The sequence below is a fragment of the Camponotus floridanus genome, unplaced genomic scaffold, assembly GCF_003227725.1.
Source record: "Camponotus floridanus strain SB8 unplaced genomic scaffold, Cflo_v7.5 scaffold120, whole genome shotgun sequence".
NCBI lineage: Eukaryota > Metazoa > Arthropoda > Insecta > Hymenoptera > Formicidae > Camponotus > Camponotus floridanus.
Window position 1 is genome coordinate 135,625 of NW_020229238.1, and position 24,403 is coordinate 160,027.

Consider the following 24,403-nt stretch of genomic DNA (forward strand, 5'->3'; position numbering starts at 1 on the left):
AATTTATTACCAATTATTTATTATATTATATTATTATTATTTTATATTATTAATTTTTATTATCTAATTATTATTAATTTCTAATTTTTATTATTTAATTATTATTGATTTCTAATTTTTATTATTTAATTATTATTGATTTCTAATTTTTATTACTTAATTATTATTATAATTTCTAATTTTTATTATTTAATTATTATCCAATTTCTAATTTTTATTATTTAATTATTATTAATTTCTAATTTTTATTATTTAATTATTATTATTTAATTTTTATTTATTTTATTATTGTTATTAATTATTATTTTAATTATTATTTTTTTTGTTTTTTTACTTGATTCTATGAAAGTTTCGAAATTTGACTATTTGATTGACCAATCAAAGTAAAGAATCTTCGCCTCTGATTGGTTTATTTTGAAACGAAATGCGTCTACTACGCAACTCTGGCTCGCAAATTGATTTTATTTCTAAACTTTTGTGGCGATTAATGTGCCGGCCATGAAAGGATGCCGGTATAGTAATAAAATTGCTTCTATATTTACATATGTGTACTAATTTACATACACTAAAAATGAGATAGATCTGTATTTAAAAATTAGAAAAGGCGGAGGAATGAAAAGTACAGCTAAGTTCAAGAATAAAATAATAAATTATTTCCACTTTGTATGATATACATAGTCAATAGATTTTAAAATAAAGAAAAACAGGTTATTTGCAGAGAAGTATTAAAAGACATACATTTGAAGATAAAGCTACGATTAAGATATTCAATCTATATAAATAAAAAACCACACTAGTTAATTTTTGCAAGTTGATGATCAACACAACAAATTGATTATCTTAATACGTTGGCCAATAAAGACCAAAGAAGAGGAAAATTATTTTAATAAGCGGTAACGTATAAAAATATAATAAATAGTGACGATAATTATTGATTGTTATTAATTCGAGAATTTTTCAATCAATCATCTGTGATTATTTTTATTTCTAGCCCTTTACGTAGAGATAATCTCTACGTTGTGAATTATTGTAAACTATGTATGAAAGTGATGATGAAGAACCGCAATTGAGCTCGAGTACGCTTGCTGCATTGCAAGAATTTCTTTGCAAGGAAAGATTTGAGCAACAGAATTTGCTGGAACTTGTATCTGAGGAAGGTCAGATACCATCGAATATTCTGTTTGATGAAAATTGGGTGAGTTATAATATATATATATAATATAATATATAATAATATATAATAATATTCTTGATTCTCTGAAGAAATTGACATATAATTAATATTGCAGCAATTGAGTCAATTTTGGTACGATGACAAAACAATAGAGGCTCTTGTTAGAGGTGCATTAAATTCTACACCAGCAAATGGAAAAATTGCTTTAATTTCTTGTCCAACACTTTACAGTAAATTGAAGAAAGAATGTGATAAAAGACAAAGTACGATAAGTATTTGCATTCTGTGCATGATGTAAAATATAAGTGATACTTGTGGAGAAGTTTCTTTGTGTAAATATATATATTTGATTGCAGTTACATTATTTGAATATGACAGTCGTTTCAAAATATTTGGTGTGGATTTTATACAGTACGATTACAAGTCCCCTCTAAATGTGCCCAAATGTATGTCTAGTCAATTTGATTTGGTCATAGCAGATCCGCCATTTCTTTCGGCCGAATGTCTAACTAAAACAGCAGTAACGATAAAGTTCTTGATGAAGAAAAACATTGTGCTCTGCACAGGTATATATATAACTGTATTTTTGTAATTTTTATCGCATACCAATTATGTATCAATGTAAGAATGAGTAAAATTTTGCATGTGCAGGAGCTGTCATGACAGAATTGGCAGAAAGATTATTGGACGTCAAAAGGTGTGATTTTACTCCAGGCCACAGGAACAATTTGGCGAATGAATTTTGCTGTTTTTCGAATTTCAATTTCGATAAGATGCTGGAATAAGTGTAAACAGTATCAGAGATGTACATTCAAAAGTAAATTAAAAAGATTGATTTTTTAGAATCAATAGAATTAAATTTAAATATCCGGTTAAAATACTTTTGCTGTTTTTCAAATTTCAATTTCGATAAAATGAGTGTAAATAGTATTAAAAACAGTATCAGAGATGTATTTTCACAAGTAAATTAATAAGATTGATTTTTTAGAATCAATAGGAATAAATTTAAATATCCGGTTAAAATACTTTTGCTGTTTTCCAAATTTCAATTTCGATAAAATGAATGTAAATAGTATTAAAAACAATATTAGAGATGTATTTTCACAAGTAAATTAATAAGATTAGTTTTTCAGAATCAATAGGAATAAATTTAAATATCCGGTTAAAATACTTTTGCTGTTTTTCGAATTTCAATAATATTTCAAATATATTTCAATAATATAATATTTTCATAAGTAAATTGATAAGATTGGTTTTTATAGAATCAATAAATTTAAAAATCTGATTAAAATACTTAATAAATTTTTTATTTGGCATCCTTTATATAGATTGTATTTTTACAGAAAAATAGCTTGAAAGACAGAAATCGATATAAGTCGAGTACTATATTAAGTTTTTTTATTTCAAATTATGTGTATAAAATTACGTTTTTTTATATGAAATTTATATGTGTAGATATATTTCATCTTTTTTCTATAAGAAATTATATAAGAAATTATATAATTATATAAGAATATATATAATTATATAAGAATATATATAATTATATAAGAAATATTATAAATTATGATAATAAATTTTATTTAAATTTAAATATTAATATTACAAATAATAATAATTATAATGATAAAGACGAGGGTCTCTAGGCGGATCGATTTAAAATGCAGTGTTCAAATCCTGGTGCTCCAATTTTAATAATCCTATTTTGAATATAAATAACATTTATTAATAATAAATATTATGAATAATGAATATTATATATATAGATAATATATAAGAAATATCATATAAATTATGATAATAAATTTTATTTAAATTTAAATATTAATATAATAATTATTATTATTTATAATATTAATATTTAAATTTAAATAAAATGTATCATAATTTATATAATATTTCTTATATATTATCTATATATATAATATTCATTGTTTACAATATTTATTATTAATAAATGTTATTTATATTCAAAATAGGATTATTAAAATTTGAATATAAGCGGGAATCGCATAATAATGGCGGACCAATCAAAAGTGGCCAGTGTCTTATCGGAGGGTCTCTAGATCCGCCGACTTGAAGAGAAGAAAATCCCCAGACATCGCGGGACGACAAAAGATCCCTAAGCGGAGTCGCATCCGCGAAAAAGTAGACACGCGATGGAAAGCGTAAATATTTACATCTCTTGAGTGTTCGTTGGCGCATTTTTTTTTTATTTGTAATCATGATAGACGGGAACATCTCGATGGAAGAGGACACGGAGTTACGGGACCTGGTGGTCCAGACCCTGGAGAATAACGGCGTCCTCGCCAAGATACGGGTGCGTCCTGGGAAAGCTATGTCGCGTGAAAAAAAAAAAATATACATACACGAGTTACTCTGTAGGTTAGGCGTGTTTCTTGCGAGGAGTAGATTAGAAAATTAATTCACGATCCCCTCCGCTTTTTCGTCGCCTTATCGAGTCTCTTTTAATGTTCGCAGGCGGAACTCAGGGCGAGCGTGTTCCTGGCACTCGAGGAACAGGATTCGGTTATGGTAGGTGTCGTTCGAGCGTGCCGCAATAAAGCGTAAAAAAGAGAGCTTCCTGTTTACAATTCTTTGTGCTCGATCGACCGTAATGGGTTTTCATGCGTGCAAGATACATGCAGGGTGTCTCACTTATAAATAATACACGGACGTTGTATGTGTCACCCCTATTGCATTTATTTTGCGCAAAAAGATTGCATTATTTTTTTCATCAAATACTGTACAATCGTTAGAATTTTCTATAAATTGTCAGCTGCATCTAAATTATTCAGAAATATATTTTTTAACTTTTAGCATAAGCATGTACACTTATAAATTTCAAAAATAATAAATTTAACTACTTGGAAGATTTCGTGTAAATATATTGATATGCATGAGATGATTAAAAGAAATTAGATTTATAATTTTTGAAATTTTTAAAAGAAAAATTGATAAATAATTGATATATTCATTATTAGTAAAAAGATTGCATTATTTTTTTCATCAAATACTGTACAATCGTTAGAATTTTCTATAAATTGTCAGCTGCATCTAAATTATTCAGAAATATATTTTTTAACTTTTAGCATAAGCATGTACATTTATAAATTTCAAAAATAATAAATTTAACTACTTGGAAGATTTCGTATAAATATATTGATATGCATGAGATAATTAAAAAAAATTAGATTTATAATTTTTGAAATTTTTAAAAGAAAAATTGTTTGATAAATAATTGATATATTTATTATTAGTAAAAAGATTGCATTATTTTTTTCATCAAATACTGTACAATTGTTAGAATTTTCTATAAATTGTCAGCTGCATCTAAATTATTCAGAAATATATTTAACTTTTAGCATAAGCATGTACACTTATAAATTTCAAAAATAATAAATTTAACTACTTGGAAAATTTCGTGTAAATATATTGATATGCACGAGATGATTAAAAAAAATTAGATTTATATTTTTTGAAATTTTTAAAAGAAAAATTGTTTGATAAATAATTGATATATTCATTATTAGTAATTGATATATTCATTCACGTTAATTATTTGATGTATTAAATTAGGAATGATTTAACAGGTTTGAATTGGATGTTTCAGAATCCTGAGCCACTTCTCAACAAAACTGTAAAACAGTACCTGTCTAATTCAGAAGGAAAATTATTGTTTTCCTTGGTTAGGGAGTTCCTAGAATACTTTGGTCTTGATTATACAATATCTGTATATGATCCTGAGACATACTTAGGGAAGGAATATAACTATGCAGGGAGAAATAAGTTGTGCGAAGAATTAGGTATTGATTCAACCGAGCCATTGCTGGGAGAAATACTGAAAAATAGCATCAATGGTGCCTTTAATAGTTCACAGAAGGTATTTTCTTTTTAATCGAGTCGATTATTTTGATATAATAAATTATAATATTACAGAATATTTTATCTTGTAATATTTAATTATCTTGAATATTTAATTATCTTGAATATCTTAGTAATATTTTTGTTACTTTGTTATTACGGGTTTTTTTTTACAGAATAAAAGTAGCAAAAAACACGATGAGACAGACGAAGCGTCGACACATTTTGCAAATGCGACGTTTGAAGTGTCTGTTCCCAAAATAATACACAATGAATCCGTGTCGTCATCGAACGATAATGATTTCTCCGAAAAGTTGGAGAGCCTCTCCGAACAGAGTCCGAAAGTTCCAATAAACGTGACAATAACGGACAAAAAATGCAAAGATCTGCCGACTGACGCCGACGTTTTAACAGATACGTCAAATTGTGATAAGCGTCAATCTTCTCTCAGGGAGAACACAACGGACATTGATAATGGAATTGAAGGTAATAGGAACAATAATGTAAATTTTGATAAAAGCACGACAAGTCTACATGATGCATGCATGACGATGAACGATATGGCACAGGAGACTGATAATACCGTTACATCAAATCGAATAAATCCATTCAATAAATCCGAGTCCTTAATTAAGTTTGATGACTCTATAGTGATCGACACACAAGCAAATCAAAAAGATATAACTAAACAAAACAGTATAAATAGTTTGGAATTAAGCATAGAGAATAATGTACAAAGTAAGAGACCGATTAACGCGGGAAATAACTTGAGCAAAACTATATATTTTGACGAGATTATCGTCGGTGGTGAGCGCAAAATCGTTAGTACAATGAATGAAACCAAGCCTTTTTTAGAAAGCTTGCCAACTATAAATCAAAAAACTAATTCTATATTCGGTGATTTACCTCCATTGAATGGTAAAAAGGCCAACATCAATGATCTTAAGGAATTAATGGATATCAGTCTTGGTAAGTTAATATAAAAATAATAAATAAATAAATATATATATATATATATATATAATAAATAAATAAATATATATATATAATATATATATATATATATATATATATATATATATATATATATGTATGTATGTATACAGGGTGTCCCAGTTTAATAAGTTCCACCTTCATAACTTTTCAGGATCAACGTCTGAAGGAAAACGACTCGGATAAAAGTTGTATGGCTTGAAGGGGGACATAAGATGGTGCCATTAATTTGACTTTGAAGAGTCACCTGAAAGTCACGTGAAGTCACCTCCAATTTTTTAAATGGGATACCCTATATACTTTTACATATTCTTGTAGCTTGCCTCAATAGCTTTCCAAAACATTATAATAAAGTATTTTTTCATTGAATACTTTTCGAGTTATGAGGCTTGCAATAATTTTTTTAATTTTACATATATCGTAAAAAATATCTTGTAAAATATTCATTTTTCGATTATCTTATCTTAATACAGAAAACACATAATTTTTTCGGAGAAAAAATATGTAATTTGCAATTAATAATTATATATTTTTTCTTAAAAATAGCTATGTTTTTTTCTTTACACCAATCGATTTTTCACATTATTTTGTACATAAATGTATTAATGTAAGATAATCGAAAAATGAATATTTTACTAGATATTTTATGGTTTATGTAAAATGAAGATATTATTTTAAGTCTCATAATTGGAAAAGTACTCAATGAAAGAATACTTTATTTTAGTACTCAATGAAAGAATACTTTATTTTAGTGTTTTGGAAAGCTATTGAGTCAAGCTACAAAAATATGTAAAAGTATATAGGGTGTCCCATTTAAAAAGTTAGAGGTGATCTTCACGTGACCTTCAGGTGACTCTTCAAAGTCAAATTAATGGCACCATCTTATGCCTCCCTTCAAGCCATACAACTTTTATCCAAGTCGTTTTCCTTCAAACGACGTTGATCCTGAAAAGTTATGAGGGTGGAACTTTTAAAATGGGACACCCTATATATATATAAATATATATTTTTTTCATATAATATGTGGTATGCTAATTTTACAAAAAATTAAAAAAATACATTTTTGCAGCTGCAGATGTTATAGATAATTATGAAGAGGATTTTGTGTCCTCTGCATCAGGTAGTGCAAACGAACAAAGCCCCTGTAAGGAACCAGACAAGACAGATAGTCCAGTCAAGTTACAAATGAAAAAAGAGGAAAAATCTCAAAGTGCCCGTAGTGAAGATTTAAGTGAGGAAATCGAAGAAGTGGACGAAATCTTAAGTAGTACTTCCTGCGTAAGTAAACAAAATTTAAATTGACACGATCGCAAGAGGGAGGATGACACTGTTACAATTGCAACTACATATATATTTTTCTCCCGCATGAATTACATAACTATATACATATAGAATCGTTATATTTTAGCTCGAAGATACAAATACGGATAAGAATATATCAAACTTTACGACTGGTATTACCGCGGATTATACATAGAAGAAATGTAATTTTCAATCGTCACTACACAGATCCTTTGTAAGAACTGTAAAAAGATGTTACTCTTATATGTAACATTGGTGAGATTGATACTCTATTATTAGGGCATCGCGAATATCCACGCCGTCTACTGTAAGAGTTTGTAGAATTGAATTTATAGTTTCTGACAAAGGCACTGCCAAGCTGTGGCTCAATACTTATAAGTTGCGCTGCAAAAAGGAACGTAGAAGGAAAATGTCTGAATGCACATTTCAATACAGACGATACAATATTTTTGTATAGTTTGTAAAAAACTAAGCAATGTTCCAAAACTGTCATAGTTCATAAAATATGTATATTCAAACAAGTATCATTGATCTTTTTTCATAGGTCATTTGAGATATTACATAATGAGAAAAAGAAATATGATCAGTTAGTTATAAATAAGCAGTTATATATAAAATGTATTTTTTAATTATTTATTACGTAAAAGGAGGATATCTTTTGTAGTATTTATTATAACATGCTAACAAAGAAAACGAAAAAATATCTGAGAAATTTTATTGTCACAGATATGCAATTATGAGAGAAAAAATGGCAATATTTTATCAAAGTTTTTATTTTATATTTCTAAAAAAAATAATATTGACAATGTTGAATATATGTTGAAATAAATTTATTTCATTTAACTTCAGACAGGCTACCTTCTACGTTATATAAAAAATATGCCTAGTATTATTACTCATACAAGCATATTATACAAGTGTTATGATAATTTAAATATTAGAGAAGAGTCAAACGCGAAGTTACTGCTTCTTTAGTAACTTAGTTATATTTTTCTCTTTTTTTTTCTTTTTTTTTTTTAGAAAATCTATTAGCATTTTGTTGTGTTTACTGAAATATCTTTATTCTTAATTTTATGACTGAACATCGTCCATTACCTCATTTATATAAAGATATGATATTGTAACAATATCAGGAAATCGTCCGTCTAGAAATGGATTGCCTAAAAAATCCATCAAATTATTTTTTCGAACATAATGGTGCTAAATGTTTGAAACTAAAAACTTATTTATGAGAGTTAACATTATCTAAGGGAAAAGAAAAAAAGATTAGATGCTTATATATTTTTCTTGCATCTATGATTCGCAGGAAATTATACTTAGCGAAAGCTATAGATTAGAACACTAATTTTCAGAAGACATTAGAACATTAATTCCAACTCCAAATCGAAAAGAAAGAAAAAATAATACTTATGGATATTTTGTGACTTCTCCATATAAAATGCAATAACTAAGTACAACTCAAGGTGGATCAATTAAATGCTTGACAAATCAAAATCTTTTTGTAAAAAATATATAGCCAGCCAGCTTTACACAAAAGAATTTTTATTGACGGCTAGTAATATTATCGTTATTAAAAAATTATGTCTGGTTCGAACAAAGGAATTCCGTCGTAATTTAGATAACTTTTAATTCAGCAAAACTGAATAGTATTCGTCAGTATAACAATTTAGATGTTAATGACGAATTATCAAAGGAATATTGTGCTCAAGTACTTGCAGCATTTTTTACTACATACCTGTATAATACTGTATTTAATTATTGCTCTACACTATACATATATACAAATGTATATTTATGAATTATCACATTCGACATAAATGTTGCGAGATAAATGTTTATTTTGATAGCGATCACACTCATACACGGTAACGGAATCGCTTAGTTCGAACTGCCATTTATCCCGATTAATATATATTAAAGAAAAAACCAACAGAGGTGTATTCCTGTGGCCAATCAGCGTGGTTACATTCTATTATCGATACACAATAATTTTACAAAGAATGGGATTCAGGACTGCATTTGAACATTCCTACACTCTATAATCTAGAAGATAGATACATTCCATTGTTACTAAGATAGTCGTTGCATTGTTACCATTAGCAAGCACGTTTACAGGTATAAGTATTTCTCATAGACTGTAAGAGAGTAATTTAAGGAGCATTTTATATATTCACCGCAAGAACAATTACAGAGGTTTTACTTGAATTCACAAAGAAACATGCAACAAATTTTTAAAATTATTAATGGAATTCATTGCAGGGTATGTGCGGACATTTCTATTTATGTGACTCTTAAGGACTTTATTTAACTGTAGGACGGCAGTATATTTAGATTATATATGTTGCTTATATATCTCTTTTTGTTGTCATTCTTATTTTTCTGTCTTGTTTTTTCTTTTTTAATTCTTTTTCTTTTTTTTTTGCATCTCTGATTAATCTCTGATTAATTTGTAACATAGATATCTAAAAAATGCTTAAGTATTATGATTATGATTAAAATTTTGGAAGATGTTATTAACACATGCAAACTATTTGCAATACTTCCTATAATATGCTTTTAACTGTATTTATTTATACTCGGGGATCAGTAATCTTCTTTTGATATTGCTGTTATTTGACACAGTTTTTATGAGAAAAACATATCCGATACACGCAAGTAATACATTAAATGAAGTAATAATTTTATTATGAAAAATGCATGCAGATATAAAACACAGTGGTGTTTAAATGCACATTTAATGGAGTGACAAGCTCGATACTTTCGGGATAGATAAATAGGTAACTATAGTCATAGTTATTTATAATCTACAGTTTGAAATTTCACGCAAACAAAGTATTAATAATAATATATATTATATAATCTGCTTTATATTTCTCTATAATATCATGGTCGCAGATAATTATTTTGTAACCACGTTGAAACATTGGTAGCTATACCGTGCCTTTTAGTGTATATGAGATAATTATAAAGAATGCAAAAATATATAAGAATACTGTGGAATATTGTGGGTTTTACAAAACACCTATGTTACTTATTTATGATTTTGAAATAATGATGTAATAATATGTATTCAACACACATGTATATGTTATTTATTTTATAAAGATTTTTCTCTTTTGCAATTGTCTACTTTTTTTTTTCATTAATTTACACTCCTACAAAGACAGCTCGTTCCATTATAGTTGTCATAACAATAAGCATTCTGTGTATTTCTTTACAGCATTTTAACAAAGATATTTTTATTACTACATAAAATATGTAATATAATTATACACTTTGTAATAAAGTAATTGAGCCTCTCTCTCTCTCTCTCTCTCTCTTTCTCTCTGTATTTTTTTAATTATAGATAGCGACATTATGTTACAAGTGTATTTTAATTGTATCGTACATAATTTACAGTAGTATATTATATCAATTTTTCATGTGAAAAATGATAATGTATTATGCTTGACTGTTCATGAACTTCATACTTTTTGTATGAATTTCGTAAAAAAAAGTACATCTGTAATAACTAATGAACACTATATGACCCATTGATTGTGCCATTAAATGACAGATATGGATACCAAATAACAATACATTTTCATGAATTTTTATATTTACAGTCTATTGCGCTCTCTTTGGATTCGCTCACCATATGTTTTTGATATGAGATTAAAGGAGTCCATGTATCGATCCATGCACATTGCTATGCATTTCTGAAAAAAACAAATCAGCCAGTTTCAGTGCAAATAAGAGAAGGACAAAAATATCATCAGTTTAAGCAAGAATCAATCATATCGATACATTGTTTTAGAAGAATTGATAAAAATTCATACTGAGAAAGAGGGAAATAATAAATTTCTAATATAAATGACGACTCTCTCTACCATCGCAAAATTTCTAGAGAACAATTCTGAGGATTTAAAAGGAATTTTTATTCTTGTGAAGATTTTTTTTCGTATTTCCCAAGTCAAACGTTTTGAAAATTCACCTGTTCCGAGGTATCCAGCGAGGTGCCCGGCTTGCTTATGCACTTTTTAAAACACTTTTCCGTAATTCTCTGCAAATAATAAAATCATGCAACATTCAGTCAGTCGATGTCACCTGATGTGATATCGAAAAAATTTCAATTTAAAAAAGAAATTAAATATTTAAAAATGTAACGGTGATACCGTGAGCAGTTCCTGGGCATTGGCGATTGCCATTTGATGTTTCACTTGCTGCATCAGCTCCTCCCGCTGCGAGCCCGTCAAATTTCCCGGCGTCAGCGCGTCCATTCTTGAAATTTCGCCGGGTTATGTCGCGAATGACAAGATTAAAAAATTTACGAAAGTCGATTATCTCCCATAGGACTTTACGCACTAACCTCATCCCCCTTAAGCTACACAAGCGAGAACACGTGTCTCAAGCCCCGTTTATATCGATGCTTCGTCGCAACGTGCGTGATTTTTTTTTGAACGCGTGATTGGTCGAAAACAATCCAATCGCGTTGCGCAGAAACTTGCACGTCAGTCATTGGCCGCATTCAGCGGTCGAACGTGATTGGTTTCTACTTTCAGATCCGACCAATCAGCGTCGAGTTACATCGGAAAATCTAATAATGTTGCCCAACTGTTGAGTTATAAGCTTGACGCCATTTGCAAAATTCAAATCCATTTCTCGAGTTCCTATACTTCACTTTTTCCCTTAAAAGAGAAGATTCGGTGAGTCAATCAAGCGCGGAAAAGATCGAAGAATAGATTAAATTTACATCTCAAATTGCGAGAAATTATTAGGAGCGATGATAAGCGCAAGAGAAAAGGAGAAGTAAAGAAATCAGCAGAAAACTGAAAAAGTAAGTACTTGCAATCGCATTGTCGATATATTATAATTTAATAATTTATTAATTTATTAATTTATTAATTTATCAATTTATTAATTTATCAATTTATTAATTTATCAATTTATTAATTTATCAATTTATTAATTTATCAATTTATTAATTTATCAATTTATTAATTTATCAATTTATTAATTTATCAATTTATTAATTTATCAATTTATTAATTTATCAATTTATTAATTTATCAATTTATTAATTTATCAATTTATTAATTTATCAATTTATTAATTTATCAATTTATTAATTTATCAATTTATTAATTTATCAATTTATTAATTTACTAATTTATTAATTTACTGAGCAACTTTCTCTTGCCTTTATAGAGATTAAAAAGTCAGATATTCAGATTCCTCTAAAGGAGATGAATATGTTTCAAATAACAGAAGAATCTCGTAATGATGATCAAATTCCGCATGGTAATGACCCGGATAATTTAAAAAAAAATATCCGCACGTAAAAGAATTAATTTTATTCGAAATAGAAATTATTATTATTTTTTGAGTGTATTAAAGGAATAATTAAAGCATCACTTATTTTAGACTGTACTCTGCCTCGCATCAACAGTAAGAAACAGACATTGCTAGAAGGAGATTCTACGCCCGTTCATATGAACATTCGCAACGAAGACTCTGCGCACAATAATTATATCTGTCGTTGCAAAGCTCTTTCAGAAATACCGTCGACTATATTTCCACCGTTTTATAGGAAGGTACCCAGTTTTATAGGACAACATACGTGTGAAATGAGTTTTATTCAGGCTATAGTTTGGCTGAAATCCGTTACTACGTGCATATCTCAGATACCAGTCGAAAAATTGCAACAGTTATTTGATGAGCAACGCAATATGTGCGATAATCATAATTATGATAAAAGTGGACATAGCAAAGATGTTCATGTTGAACTGTCATTAACACCTCATGTAAATGAAACTCCATCAGTACATGAGATGCTCAACTATAGTGAATCCTATAGTGAATTATTGTCGAGTTTGAAGAGTATTTTCGATTCCCCATGTAATATTATATCTCCAGTGATTTATGATAAATATAAATTAGATACCGAATCTGAAAATACACAAAACGAAACGGTCAGCTTTGTATCCTCTTCGACAGATCGAAATGAGACAATCTCACAGCTTTCGAAATTAGAAACAAGTACTGATTATATCATGATAAATGAAAAAGAAAGAGAAGCACTTTCATCAAAATCTTATATAAGTCCGAATTTAAGTGAAGATTCCTTGCTAGATTTGAATGATTTAATTAAAGAATGTGGTGATGTGCAAAAGCATCAAAGTTTTGAATACGAAGAGACGTCATTAAAACGTTCCAATAAAGGAGTAAATAATGAAATTATCGAAGACGAAAATACTTCAAAGAATGATGCTGGCATTTCGAATGAACATAGATCCGTTTTATCGGCAAGATCTCAATCCATCGAATCAATTTTTAAATATTGTGATATAGAATGCACACCATTATCAATAAACGATATAATTGGCAAAATGGGGACGCCAGATTCACACAATTCCACTAATTTTACTAACTATTTAAGCAACATAAATTTTTCTCAAATAATGTCTCCAGTTTCCTGTAAGACACCTCGGGAGCAGAACAATGCCAACAATCTTCAAACCGATCGAGTGCAATCAAAAGCTTTACATGATTGTAATAATGACAAATATCAAATTGACGATAACAATCTATGTACGATGATCGATTCTAGCACTGCTAAAAAAGAGGATCATAACAGTGCATACAGTACATCGAAAATTGAGACACTTAATGACGACACCGCGATAACAACAAAATTCACTACTGCCAAAAAGTGCACATCAGTTAATATCGAGCATCATTATAATCTGCGATCTCAGAAGAAAAAAGATACGGCCTCTCCTCCAGTGATACAAAAATCGGTATGTAAAAGACGACTTTTTATTAAAAAGCAATCTTCGTCAAAGAAGCGCAAGTTGCAATCTACGAAGAATCTCACAAAGAACAGCAATTTTCAAACTGATCGAGTGCAATCGAAACAATCTTTACATGATTGTAATGACGACAATTTTAAATATCAAAATGATAATAGTTTGTGTGCATCTATGAGCGATTCCAGCACTGTTGCAAAAGAGGATCATGATAGTGCATACAGTACATTAAACATTGAGACACTTAATTATGATACTACAATTACAACGAAATCCACTAATAAGTGCATATCAGTTACTAATATTGAACATCATTATAATATGCAATCTCCCAAGAAAAAAAAAGAAACAACTTCTCCTTCATTGATACAGAAATCGGTATGTGAAAGACGACTTTTTGTTAAAAAGCAGTCTTCACCAAAGAATCACAAGTCGCAACCTGCGAGGAATCTTACAAAGAACAACAATTTTCAAACTGATCGAATGCAATCGAAACAATCTTTACATGATTATAATGACGACAATTTCAAATATCAAAGTGATAATAATTTATGTACATCGATGAGCGATTCCAGCGCTGTTGGAAAAGAGGATCATGAGGATTACGACAGTGCATACAGTACATCGAAAATTGAAACACTTAATGACGACACCGCGATAACAACAAAACCCACTACCGCCAAAAAGTGCACATCAGTTGCTAATATCGAGTATCATTATAATCTGCGATTTCACAAGAAGAAAAAAGATACGGCCTCTCCTCCAGTGATACAAAAATCGGTATGTAAAAGACGACTTTTTATTAAAAAGCAATCTTCGTCAAAGAAGCGCAAATTGCAATCTACGAAGAATCTCACAAAGAACAGCAATTTTCAAACTGATCGACTGCAATCGAAACAATCTTTACATGATTGTAATGACGACAATTTTAAATATCAAAATGATAATAGTTTGTGTGCATCTATGAGCGATTCCAGCACTGTTGCAAAAGAGGATCATGATAGTGCATACAGTACATTAAACATTGAGACACTTAATTATGATACTACAATTACAACGAAATCCACTAATAAGTGCATATCAGTTACTAATATTGAACATCATTATAATATGCAATCTCCCAAGAAAAAAAAAAAAACAACTTTTCCTTCATTGATACAGAAATCGGTATGTGAAAGACGACTTTTTGTTAAAAAGCAGTCTTCACCAAAGAATCACAAGTCGCAACCTGCGAGGAATCTTACAAAGAACAACAATTTTCAAACTGATCGAATGCAATCGAAACAATCTTTACATGATTATAATGACGACAATTTCAAATATCAAAGTGATAATAATTTATGTACATTGATGAGCGATTCCAGCGCTGTTGGAAAAGAGGATCATGAGGATTATGACAGTGCATACAGTACATCGAAAATTGAAACACTTAATGACGACACCGCGATAACAACAAAACCCACTACCGCCAAAAAGTGCACATCAGTTGCTAATATCGAGTATCATTATAATCTGCGATTTCACAAGAAGAAAAAAGATACGGCCTCTCCTCCAGTGATACAAAAATCGGTATGTAAAAGACGACTTTTTATTAAAAAGCAATCTTCGTCAAAGAAGCGCAAGTTGCAATCTACGAAGAATCTCACAAAGAACAGCAATTTTCAAACTGATCGAGTGCAATCGAAACAATCTTTACATGATTGTAATGACGACAATTTTAAATATCAAAATGATAATAGTTTGTGTGCATCGATGAGCAATTCCAGCGCTGCTGAAAAAGAGGATCATGATAGTGCATACAGTACATTAAAAATTGAGACACTTAATTATGATACTGCAATAACAACGAAATCCACTAATAAGTGCATATCAGTTGCTAATATCGGGCATCATTATAATATGCAATCTCCCAAGAAAAAAAAAGAAACAACTTCTCCGTCATTGATACAGAAATCGGTATGTAAAAAACGACTTTTTGTTAAAAAGCAGTCTTCACCAAAGAATCACAAGTCGCAACCTGCGAGGAATTTTACAAAGAACAACAATTTTCAAACTGGTCAAATGCAATCGAAACAATCTTTACATGATTATAATGACGACAATTTCAAATATCAAAGTGATAATAATTTATGTACATCGATGAGCGATTCCAGCGCTGTTGGAAAAGAGGATCATAAGGATTATGACAGTGCATACAGTACATCGAAAATTGAGACACTTAATGACGACACCGCGATAACAACAAAATCCACTACAGCCAAAAAGTGCACATCAGTTGCTAATATCGAGTATCATTATAATCTGCGATTTCACAAGAAGAAAAAAGATACGGCCTCTCCTCCAGTGATACAAAAATCGGTATGTAAAAGACGACTTTCTGCTAAAAAGCAATCTTTGTCAGAAAAACGCAAGTTACAATCTACGAAGAATCTCACAAAGAACAACAATTTTCAGACTGATCGAATGCAATCGAAACAATCTTTACATGATTATAATGACGATAATTTCAAATATCAAAGTGATAATAATTTATGTACATCGATGAGAGATTCTAGCGCTGTTGGAAAAGAGGATCATGAAGATTATGACAGTGCATACAGTACATCGAAAATTGAGACACTTAATTACGACACCGCGATAACAACAAAATCCGCCAATAAGTGCACATCAGTTGCTAATATCGAACATCATTATAATTTGCGATCTCACAAAAAGAAAAAAGAAACGGCCTCTCGTTCAGTGATACAGCAACCGGTACGTAAAGAACGACTTTCTGTCAAAAAACAATCTTCATCAAAGAAATGCAAGGTGCAACCTACGAAGAATCTCACAAAGAAAAAAAAGAAAAATACAGATGGAACGATCTCTGCCAATTGGTTGAACTTTACTATAGAAAGTGAATTATTGAATTCAGAACATGTAATTCTTACATCAGTCAAGGTAATCCTTTCGACGCTTTGTGACAAGAGGACAGCGCAAAAATACGCTTTACATAGATGCTGGAAGGACAGTTTGGAAGAGCAAGCTATAAACACGGTGTTGAATATAGTGGATATTCTTAGAAAGGAGAAGAAACCTGATGTATGCGTAAAAGAAATCGAAAACACAATAATCGAAACCTTGGATGAGATGATAACAAGTGTAGAGTTAAATGAGGTAGGTCATGTTGTATGTATCTATTATATTGATGCATTCTTTCTTACAAGGTGTCCCAGAACACCCGTACACCCCTTTTGAAATAAAAATAAATGGCTTTTATCAAAAATCGCGAATAATTTTTAAGTAAATTAGGTACGCTCTATCAAATGGTGATATTTTCAATTTTAGGGGAACATGATACTTTTTATTACAGATTCAAATTCTACGTGAAAAAATAAGGAACTTTTGTATTAAACGTTTTTTCTGAAAGTACCTCTGTCAATCTTCATTCAATTCATTATTTCATTACAGTTACTTTCAAGGTCAATTTTAAGATTGACAGAGGCACTTTCAGAAAAAATGTTTGATACAAAAGTTTCTTATTTTTTCACGTACAATTCGAATCTGTAATAAAAAGTATCATATTCCCCTAAAAAAATTCAACTTCCGATCTGGATGGCGTATTTCCGGTCGGAATCAAAAGTTGAAAATATCACCATTTGATAGAGCATACCCGATTTACTTAAAAATTGTTCGCGATTTTTGATAAAATATTACTATTTATCTTCATTTTAAAAGGGGTGTACGGGTGATCTGGGACACCCTGTATATGTATAGGTATATTATAATAAGCAATACGTACACATATACATATATGCATTATATATATTACATATCATATGTATTAGAATAAATAACAATAATAATAATAATATTAATATAATAATAATAATAATATTAATCATATTAATATCAATAATAATAATAATAATAATAATAATAATAATAATAATAATATTAATAATATTAATAATATTAATAATATTAATAATATTAATAATAATATTAATAATATTAATAATAATAATAATAATAATAATAATAATAATATTCTTTTTTCTAGACATTCATATGGATATATCGCATACAAATAATTCTACAGTTTTGTAGCCTGTTGTCGATATGCGTCAAAACAATCAATTATCTGATTGCGATGTTACAAGCGCTCCAACAGGTGCTGATCGACGCAACGATGGAGAACGAACGAACTGTAGAAATCGAAATTGATCAGTTGTACTTGGTATGTTATACGCTAGACATAGCTCTACGGACATATCGTACATTAGTATCGAGAGATAAACAATTTCAACGTGCAGAAAACGCGATACTTTACGTCGGAGATCTTTGGAAGATGCGCTATAGGGTTGAAAACGAGGAACTGGAGGACCACTTCGATCTGGATGCTACTGAGAAACGATGGATGAACGTATTAAAAACATTTACAGAAACGTCCGTGAAACATTTGATACAATTCACCAACGTTTCATACTCGTTATATCACGATATATTAATTTCGACTTAATATGACATTAATATGACATAATACTTCTAACATACAACTCGTTGTGTTACATTTAGCTTCTTCTTCTTCTCGTATTCCTCTAGTTTAACAATTAAAAAATATTTATTTTATATTCTTCTATAAAGTTTTATATCATTATTAATAATTATATAATTATTAATTAATTATATCATTAATTTAATAATAAATTATATTATGTAAAAGCTTTCTACTATAGGTAGAAATTATCTCTAAACGTTAAAATGCATATATAGTATAAGATAAAGCTTAATACTAATTTCTCGCTAACATAGGAAGCAGATCCACTATGATTCGAATTATCGGTTTCTTTATTTTCTCCTTGGTCTTCCATTTTTGTAAGATTCTTGATAGGCCAGCCGCATAAATATAGTGAATTCTCCGGTATCGAATCGAAAGCAATATTTATTAAGGTCTGCAGTGGGCATATCTCGGTGCAGTTTGGTAGAGTCAGAGAGATCGTCGGGCTATCGATACCGGTGTAATAATTAATCTGAAATAATTTCAATGTTAATTAAAATTTACGCGAAAATAATTGTTGTCACTCTTATATATTTAAAAATAAAATGATATATAAATATAAATAAAATGATATATAAATAAATTCTTAATTCGGCGGAATAGTAAAAGTAAGATAAAATAATAAATAATATATGTAAAAAAAGAATAAAGGAAATAAGTGTAAATGTTACCTTTATTTCGTAAATATCTGTCTCGTTATCGATGTATAATTCGAATATTAATGCTGCCGCTTCGTTAGGTATATGAGGCGACCAGAGATTGAGATTCTTCAAAACTCCAACAATATTTCTTTCGTCGCCGCTATATAATATTATTTTTCGTTCCTTTGATAAATCGCCTATCTTGTACTTTAACAAATTACCGATAATCTCTTTTAGAAGAGTTCCACCGTTGAGCTGCTTTTGTAGAGAAGTCGTCGAAAAAAGGTCATATTCTAGTAAAGTGAGATCGTACATGGCACCGTCGGGAAATATATCTTTCGCCCAATTGGGCAATGTTTTATTTTGATCAGCCTGAGATAAGAAATTTTTATTATTATATAAAATCGCGCGGTATTATACTGACAAAGTGTAATTTACAATAATGTAGTTATCTTCTGAATGTATTAACATTTTTTAACATTTTTAGAAGATTGAAATTTATAAATTTGTAGAAGCTTAATATCGCTAGTCGAATTTTCAAAGGTTAAAAGAAATTGTGTAGTCGACCAAACTAGCCAGAAATATAATTTATTCAATACGACGTTTCGACCATATGGTTGTGGTCCTTATCAAGTATACACTGAAATAGATATATAAGTTGCAAAAAATTATTATTATTTACATCTAATTTTCGGTTTGAACCGTAATACGCACAATTAATTTAGTTTCAACATGAGATATTTTAAATATACATACAAAATTAGCCGAAGTAGTAGTAATCAGAGTGTCAGCATAGATAATAATCTTGTGCAAGCACAAATCACATTTGCAAAACTTTATTTTGAAATTTCAATTTTAAGAACAATGAGTCCGTGTGGGACCTCGTCAAAGACTAAACGCGATCATAAGTAATGATCGCGTTTAGTCTTTGACGAGGTCCCACACGGACTCATTGTTCTTAAAATTGAAATTTCAAAATAAAGTTTTGCAAATGTGATTTGTGCTTGCACAAGATTATTATCTATGCTGACACTCTGATTACTACTACTTCGGCTAATTTTGTATGTATATTTAAAATATCTCATGTTGAAACTAAATTAATTGTGCGTATTACGGTTCAAACCGAAAATTAGATGTAAATAATAATAATTTTTTGCAACTTATATATCTATTTCAGTGTATACTTGATAAGGACCACAACCATATGGTCGAAACGTCGTATTGAATAAATTATATTTCTGGCTAGTTTGGTCGACTACACAATTTCTTTTAACCATTGAAATTTATAGTAAAAAAAGGGAATTTACAAATCTTTCCCTCTAAGATTAATAAGTTAGAATCTTAGCAATTTTATTTGTGAAATATTATTTAAAACGTATCATTTAAGTGTTTGAAGAAGCATTATTTATTATTATTATTTAAAAGGATATTAATATAATTAAAAGTATTATTTAGGAAAATACATAGTTTGTTCAACTTCTTAAAAAAATTCATTAATTTTGATTTAATTTTATAGTCAATTCTCACCATAGTTTCTAAAACAGCATACAAGAGTACCACGTCCGTTGGCGTGCTAATATTTCTCCCAGTATGTCGGGAAAGATAATTGAATAAAAGTTGATACTGTTCAGTGATCTTCTGCGTTTCAGCTCTTTGCAACACTTGGTCCATTTCTAAAGTGAAATTTGGACACAGAAAACCCAGGAGCAATGTGTCGTCCTTCAGTTCCTTCAGTTCTACAAAAATTAGTCATTTATTATGTAATAATAAGCTGTATTTTAAGTACACGAGTTCAATTCGGAGTAATCAAATATGTATTTCATATTATCATTTATATACATTACTCCATTTTTTTATATAATAAAATAAATAGAATAAATATGATAATTTAAAAGAGTATAAAAAATAATTTATTATGTGCAAATATTTTAATTTTTTATTTGAAAAAATTATTTTGTGCTAATTAACGAGAAACTTTTCGATTGATTTACTAACCGCTCGGTATCGGCTGCCAATTGAAGCCTTCGAGCCATATTTGATTCGTCGCGGGTGGCCACAAGCCGGCATTGACAAGTTGAGAGGATACTATTGACAATGCATACTCTGTCGTGCGCATCTTTGTAATCTCGGGCATATACGTTTGTCCTAAAAATTCATTGTATCTCTCGCGCAGATATACCCCAAGATTATACATGTTGAGATTTGCCTTCTGTTCAATAACGATACAATCATCAATTTTCTTCTAATTAAATACGCATTTTATTCATACATATATCGGAAATTATTCATTGTTATCATACGTACTAATGACATGTTCATCGTGGCGGAAGTAAAGTATTTATACGACAAGATTTCCGGGATGTCTGTATCGTTTCTCCCCTCATCTTCGCTCGGCGCATACAATTTATGCGCGAACAACTGCGATCATATACAACATATCGGTCTTATTATGTTTTTAATTAATTTAACAACCTTTAAAAATTATTAAATATTAATAAATATTATTATATTAATAAATTTTTACTTACAACGTGCAACAATTTTAGTTCCGGCACAGCTAGACTAGGAATTATGAAGATGCATAATGCGAGTTTAACGCAGGCGAAATGTAGCCCATTCATTTTTGCAAGTCTTTTCTTTCGGGAGATGTGGATATATATATGTATACAATACTTTATAATTGTAAATCTAGTGATCGATACGTATCTGACAGAGAAGACAGCCAGAGATAAGCGAAGCTCTGAATTGTTTATCAACAATGACGAATATGGTCCGCGAACATGAGAATCCTATGTCTGAAAAATTTCGCAAGTAAATCAATCATCAAGTAAAATATCTATACGATACAAATATAAGAGTAAAAGAAAAGAATCGTAAGTAACAAATTAAACTTTGTTTACGAGTGAAAAATAAGCAAAGTTACTTTCTCTTTTTTTTCTGTTATCCTCATGTCGAATTTCAATCGCAATAAATTGATAGCTCTCCTATTTTCTTGGAATATTTCATAGAGAATTTTGAATTGGCATATGTGTATGTTCTTATTTTATTTTAATAATTTCTCCTCTTTATTTGAATGATCAAGTAAATTTAGAGATGAAGGCTGAACGACAAAGATGTCGTATTTGTGGTCATATAATTCGAGATAAGGATTTTCCTCCTTCACGTCCACATCCGTAAGGACAATCGGCTTGTTCCGCGATGCTTCCGAAGGGTGCGAGTAACTGTGACCGCTTGTATCCGCGTCCGACTGATAAACGTAAAGTTATCAGAGCGCATATGAATAATTAAGACACACGCGATAAACTAACACGATTTTTATGACATTTTCTTTCACTTTCTTTATCGCCACTGCAACATGATTATTTTAATCTAATTAGCCACTTTTGAGATTTTTGTAAATTGTACATATAATTAATAACTTATTTACTTACTATTCTCTTAATACAGTATTTTTTTAAATTATTGATTTATTTATTTTTTTTCTTGCTAATCAATTCGATTAGACTTGATTGATATATTTTATATGTTAGAGAGAGAGAGATAAAAAGAAAGAGAGAGAGGGGGGAGAAAATGGATAATCGAATACAAAAATGATCGAATTAACGAGTTTTATATTGCATAAGATAATACTTAAACAAACACGCGAATCTGAGACATTAATCACTAATTTAAAAAACTTGAATTTATAACGAAAAAATTAACAGCTTAAATCTCGTAAAGAAATCACAGTAAGCACTTCTCTTCGTTAACTCGCGATTTAAATGATAGGATTTGATTCTTCACGTTTCCTTTCCTTGAAGAAACTGAATAAACACCAAGTGATTCGAATCTACCTTACCTCTTGATTTTGCGTATCATCCTATTTGCTTTCATTTATGTTTGCATGACGATAACAATTAAATGACTCGACGGAGACACCAGATAAATACTGGAACTTATCCGATTTAATAAACGCGAATTACGATCCAAAAAAATGAAATTTAGTCAAATACATTCAAGAATTACGATAAATTCGTGCACATATACCAATATAAGGCTCTCAAATAAGTTGTCTCGTAAAACAAAGTTTATAATACTATAAACAAAGTCTAATAATTTCTTAAAAGAGTTTGAATAACTCCCAATAATTTAATTTAATGCTCCAATATTAAATTTGAACAACTCCTAATAATGAATGTTCCCGAATATAATTTTATATACAAAAGATAATTATTTATAAATATAATTTTACATACAAAAAATAATTATTAATTACTTTACAATCCAAGAATTATAAAATTAAGGAATAATAAAATTTTTTAAAATAACTAATAACTTGTATATAATACTAATATAAGAGACACCACAATTATACATACTTTCAAAAGGGAGAGAATATCTATTTATACAATAAATTTTGAGTCATGAAAATTTCTTGTTAATAGTTATAATAAAAATCAAATATTAAATAATAACAAATATAATAATTCAAATATAATAATTACAAAAAAACATAGATTAGAGTTATAGACTCTTATATATAAAATGTATAGTTACAATACTTTTGCATACTATACGAATTATATACAGTTGCAAAAAATGCAGAATTTACATTTTGAATAAAATTCATGCTTCTTATTTGTAATCTTGAAAATTATTAATATCCTGAGGAAAGAGAGTGCAAAATAAGTACAATAAGATTCTTTTAATTTTAAAAATTGATAAAAATTTCAATATTCTTCTCTTTTTGAAAAAAAAAACATTGCACTGATAAATTATTTATTATATATTAGTTAAAAATCAAATATTTCATGATCATATTGGAGCATCAAAATTATTATCTAATTATCATCTAAATTATTATTAAATATAATTGAATAATTATATACGTAGTATTTCGTAGTATTTCATGACTCACACAACATTTCACTCTCTCTTATAATGTGATCCATACTCGTATAATAATGACATACGTATATATCTGCTTACATATTAATTCATACGTCGATGTCGTCGTTTTATCTATATTAATGTTATTCCGTGAACACGTGTGATTCGCTCCGTAACACATACCGCACATAGCATATGCGATTACATCACTAAATACGTAAGCGTGAAAAAA

At 29.2% G+C, this 24,403-nt stretch overlaps 4 protein-coding genes across 8 annotated transcripts; 2 read left to right on the forward strand and 2 right to left on the reverse strand.

Moving 5' to 3' along the window:
- The first annotated feature begins 471 nt into the window (after positions 1–471).
- LOC105258148 (EEF1A lysine methyltransferase 1) lies at positions 472–2,047 on the forward strand. The gene is made up of 6 exons (XM_011269239.3): positions 472–619; positions 708–893; positions 992–1,195; positions 1,290–1,437; positions 1,531–1,740; positions 1,826–2,047. Exons 3-6 carry the CDS (start codon positions 1,037–1,039, stop codon positions 1,957–1,959), a joined length of 651 nt encoding a protein of 216 aa, XP_011267541.1. The 5' UTR covers positions 472–619; positions 708–893; positions 992–1,036; the 3' UTR covers positions 1,960–2,047.
- Positions 2,048–3,201: 1,154 nt separating this feature from the next.
- Positions 3,202–8,018, forward strand: LOC105258149 (FGFR1 oncogene partner). 3 transcript variants are annotated; one of them, XM_011269243.3, is made up of 7 exons: positions 3,205–3,494; positions 3,656–3,709; positions 4,788–5,057; positions 5,215–5,524; positions 5,894–6,007; positions 7,101–7,309; positions 7,440–8,018. In XM_011269243.3, exons 1-7 carry the CDS (start codon positions 3,399–3,401, stop codon positions 7,506–7,508), a joined length of 1,122 nt encoding a protein of 373 aa, XP_011267545.1. In that variant the 5' UTR covers positions 3,205–3,398; the 3' UTR covers positions 7,509–8,018. The 3 variants fall into 3 exon arrangements, with proteins under 3 accessions (XP_025271275.1, XP_011267543.1, XP_011267545.1); XM_011269241.3 differs by having other exon boundaries at positions 3,204–3,494; positions 5,215–6,007; XM_025415490.1 differs by lacking the exons at positions 7,101–7,309; positions 7,440–8,018 and adding an exon at positions 6,186–6,325 and having other exon boundaries at positions 3,202–3,494; positions 5,215–6,007.
- Positions 8,019–10,629: 2,611 nt separating this feature from the next.
- On the reverse strand, positions 10,630–11,721 carry LOC105258150 (mitochondrial import inner membrane translocase subunit Tim13). Its single transcript, XM_011269244.3, has 3 exons — positions 11,488–11,721; positions 11,307–11,375; positions 10,630–11,031 (listed from the first exon to the last, which is right to left on the reverse strand). Exons 1-3 carry the CDS (start codon positions 11,590–11,592, stop codon positions 10,933–10,935), a joined length of 273 nt encoding a protein of 90 aa, XP_011267546.1. The 5' UTR covers positions 11,593–11,721; the 3' UTR covers positions 10,630–10,932.
- A 7,082-nt stretch (positions 11,722–18,803) lies between these two features.
- Positions 18,804–24,403, reverse strand: LOC105258155 (venom acid phosphatase Acph-1). Of its 3 annotated transcripts, XM_025415474.1 has the most exons (8): positions 22,734–23,087; positions 22,226–22,650; positions 21,831–22,097; positions 21,607–21,720; positions 21,298–21,511; positions 20,830–21,038; positions 19,333–19,674; positions 18,804–19,133 (listed from the first exon to the last, which is right to left on the reverse strand). In XM_025415474.1, the coding sequence occupies exons 3-8, from the start codon at positions 21,921–21,923 to the stop codon at positions 18,834–18,836; spliced, it is 1,272 nt and encodes a 423-aa protein (XP_025271259.1). In that variant the 5' UTR covers positions 21,924–22,097; positions 22,226–22,650; positions 22,734–23,087; the 3' UTR covers positions 18,804–18,833. The 3 variants fall into 3 exon arrangements, with proteins under 3 accessions (XP_025271259.1, XP_019885210.2, XP_025271260.1); XM_020029651.2 differs by lacking the exons at positions 22,226–22,650; positions 22,734–23,087 and adding an exon at positions 24,271–24,403; XM_025415475.1 differs by lacking the exons at positions 22,226–22,650; positions 22,734–23,087 and adding an exon at positions 24,200–24,241.

Bases quoted from the DNA above. Each gene is read 5' to 3' on its own strand.
- LOC105258148 (XM_011269239.3), top strand. From the start codon at position 1,037: ATGTATGAAAGTGATGATGAAGAACCGCAATTGAGCTCGAGTACGCTT. The intron at 1,438-1,530 runs GTACGATAAGTA...ATTTGATTGCAG, and splicing joins AGAATGTGATAAAAGACAAA to TTACATTATTTGAATATGAC. The intron at 1,741-1,825 runs GTATATATATAA...TTGCATGTGCAG, and splicing joins AAACATTGTGCTCTGCACAG to GAGCTGTCATGACAGAATTG.
- LOC105258149 (XM_011269241.3), top strand. From the start codon at position 3,399: ATGATAGACGGGAACATCTCGATGGAAGAGGACACGGAGTTACGGGAC. The intron at 3,710-4,787 runs GTAGGTGTCGTT...TGGATGTTTCAG, and splicing joins AGGAACAGGATTCGGTTATG to AATCCTGAGCCACTTCTCAA. The intron at 7,310-7,439 runs GTAAGTAAACAA...GTTATATTTTAG, and splicing joins TCTTAAGTAGTACTTCCTGC to CTCGAAGATACAAATACGGA.
- LOC105258150 (XM_011269244.3), bottom strand. From the start codon at position 11,592: ATGGACGCGCTGACGCCGGGAAATTTGACGGGCTCGCAGCGGGAGGAG. The intron at 11,376-11,487 runs GTATCACCGTTA...TATTATTTGCAG, and splicing joins ATGCCCAGGAACTGCTCACG to AGAATTACGGAAAAGTGTTT. The intron at 11,032-11,306 runs GTGAATTTTCAA...TGTTTTTTTCAG, and splicing joins CGCTGGATACCTCGGAACAG to AAATGCATAGCAATGTGCAT.
- LOC105258155 (XM_020029651.2), bottom strand. From the start codon at position 21,923: ATGAATGGGCTACATTTCGCCTGCGTTAAACTCGCATTATGCATCTTC. The intron at 21,512-21,606 runs GTACGTATGATA...GTTATTGAACAG, and splicing joins CCACGATGAACATGTCATTA to AAGGCAAATCTCAACATGTA. The intron at 21,039-21,297 runs GTTAGTAAATCA...TAATTTTTGTAG, and splicing joins TTGGCAGCCGATACCGAGCG to AACTGAAGGAACTGAAGGAC.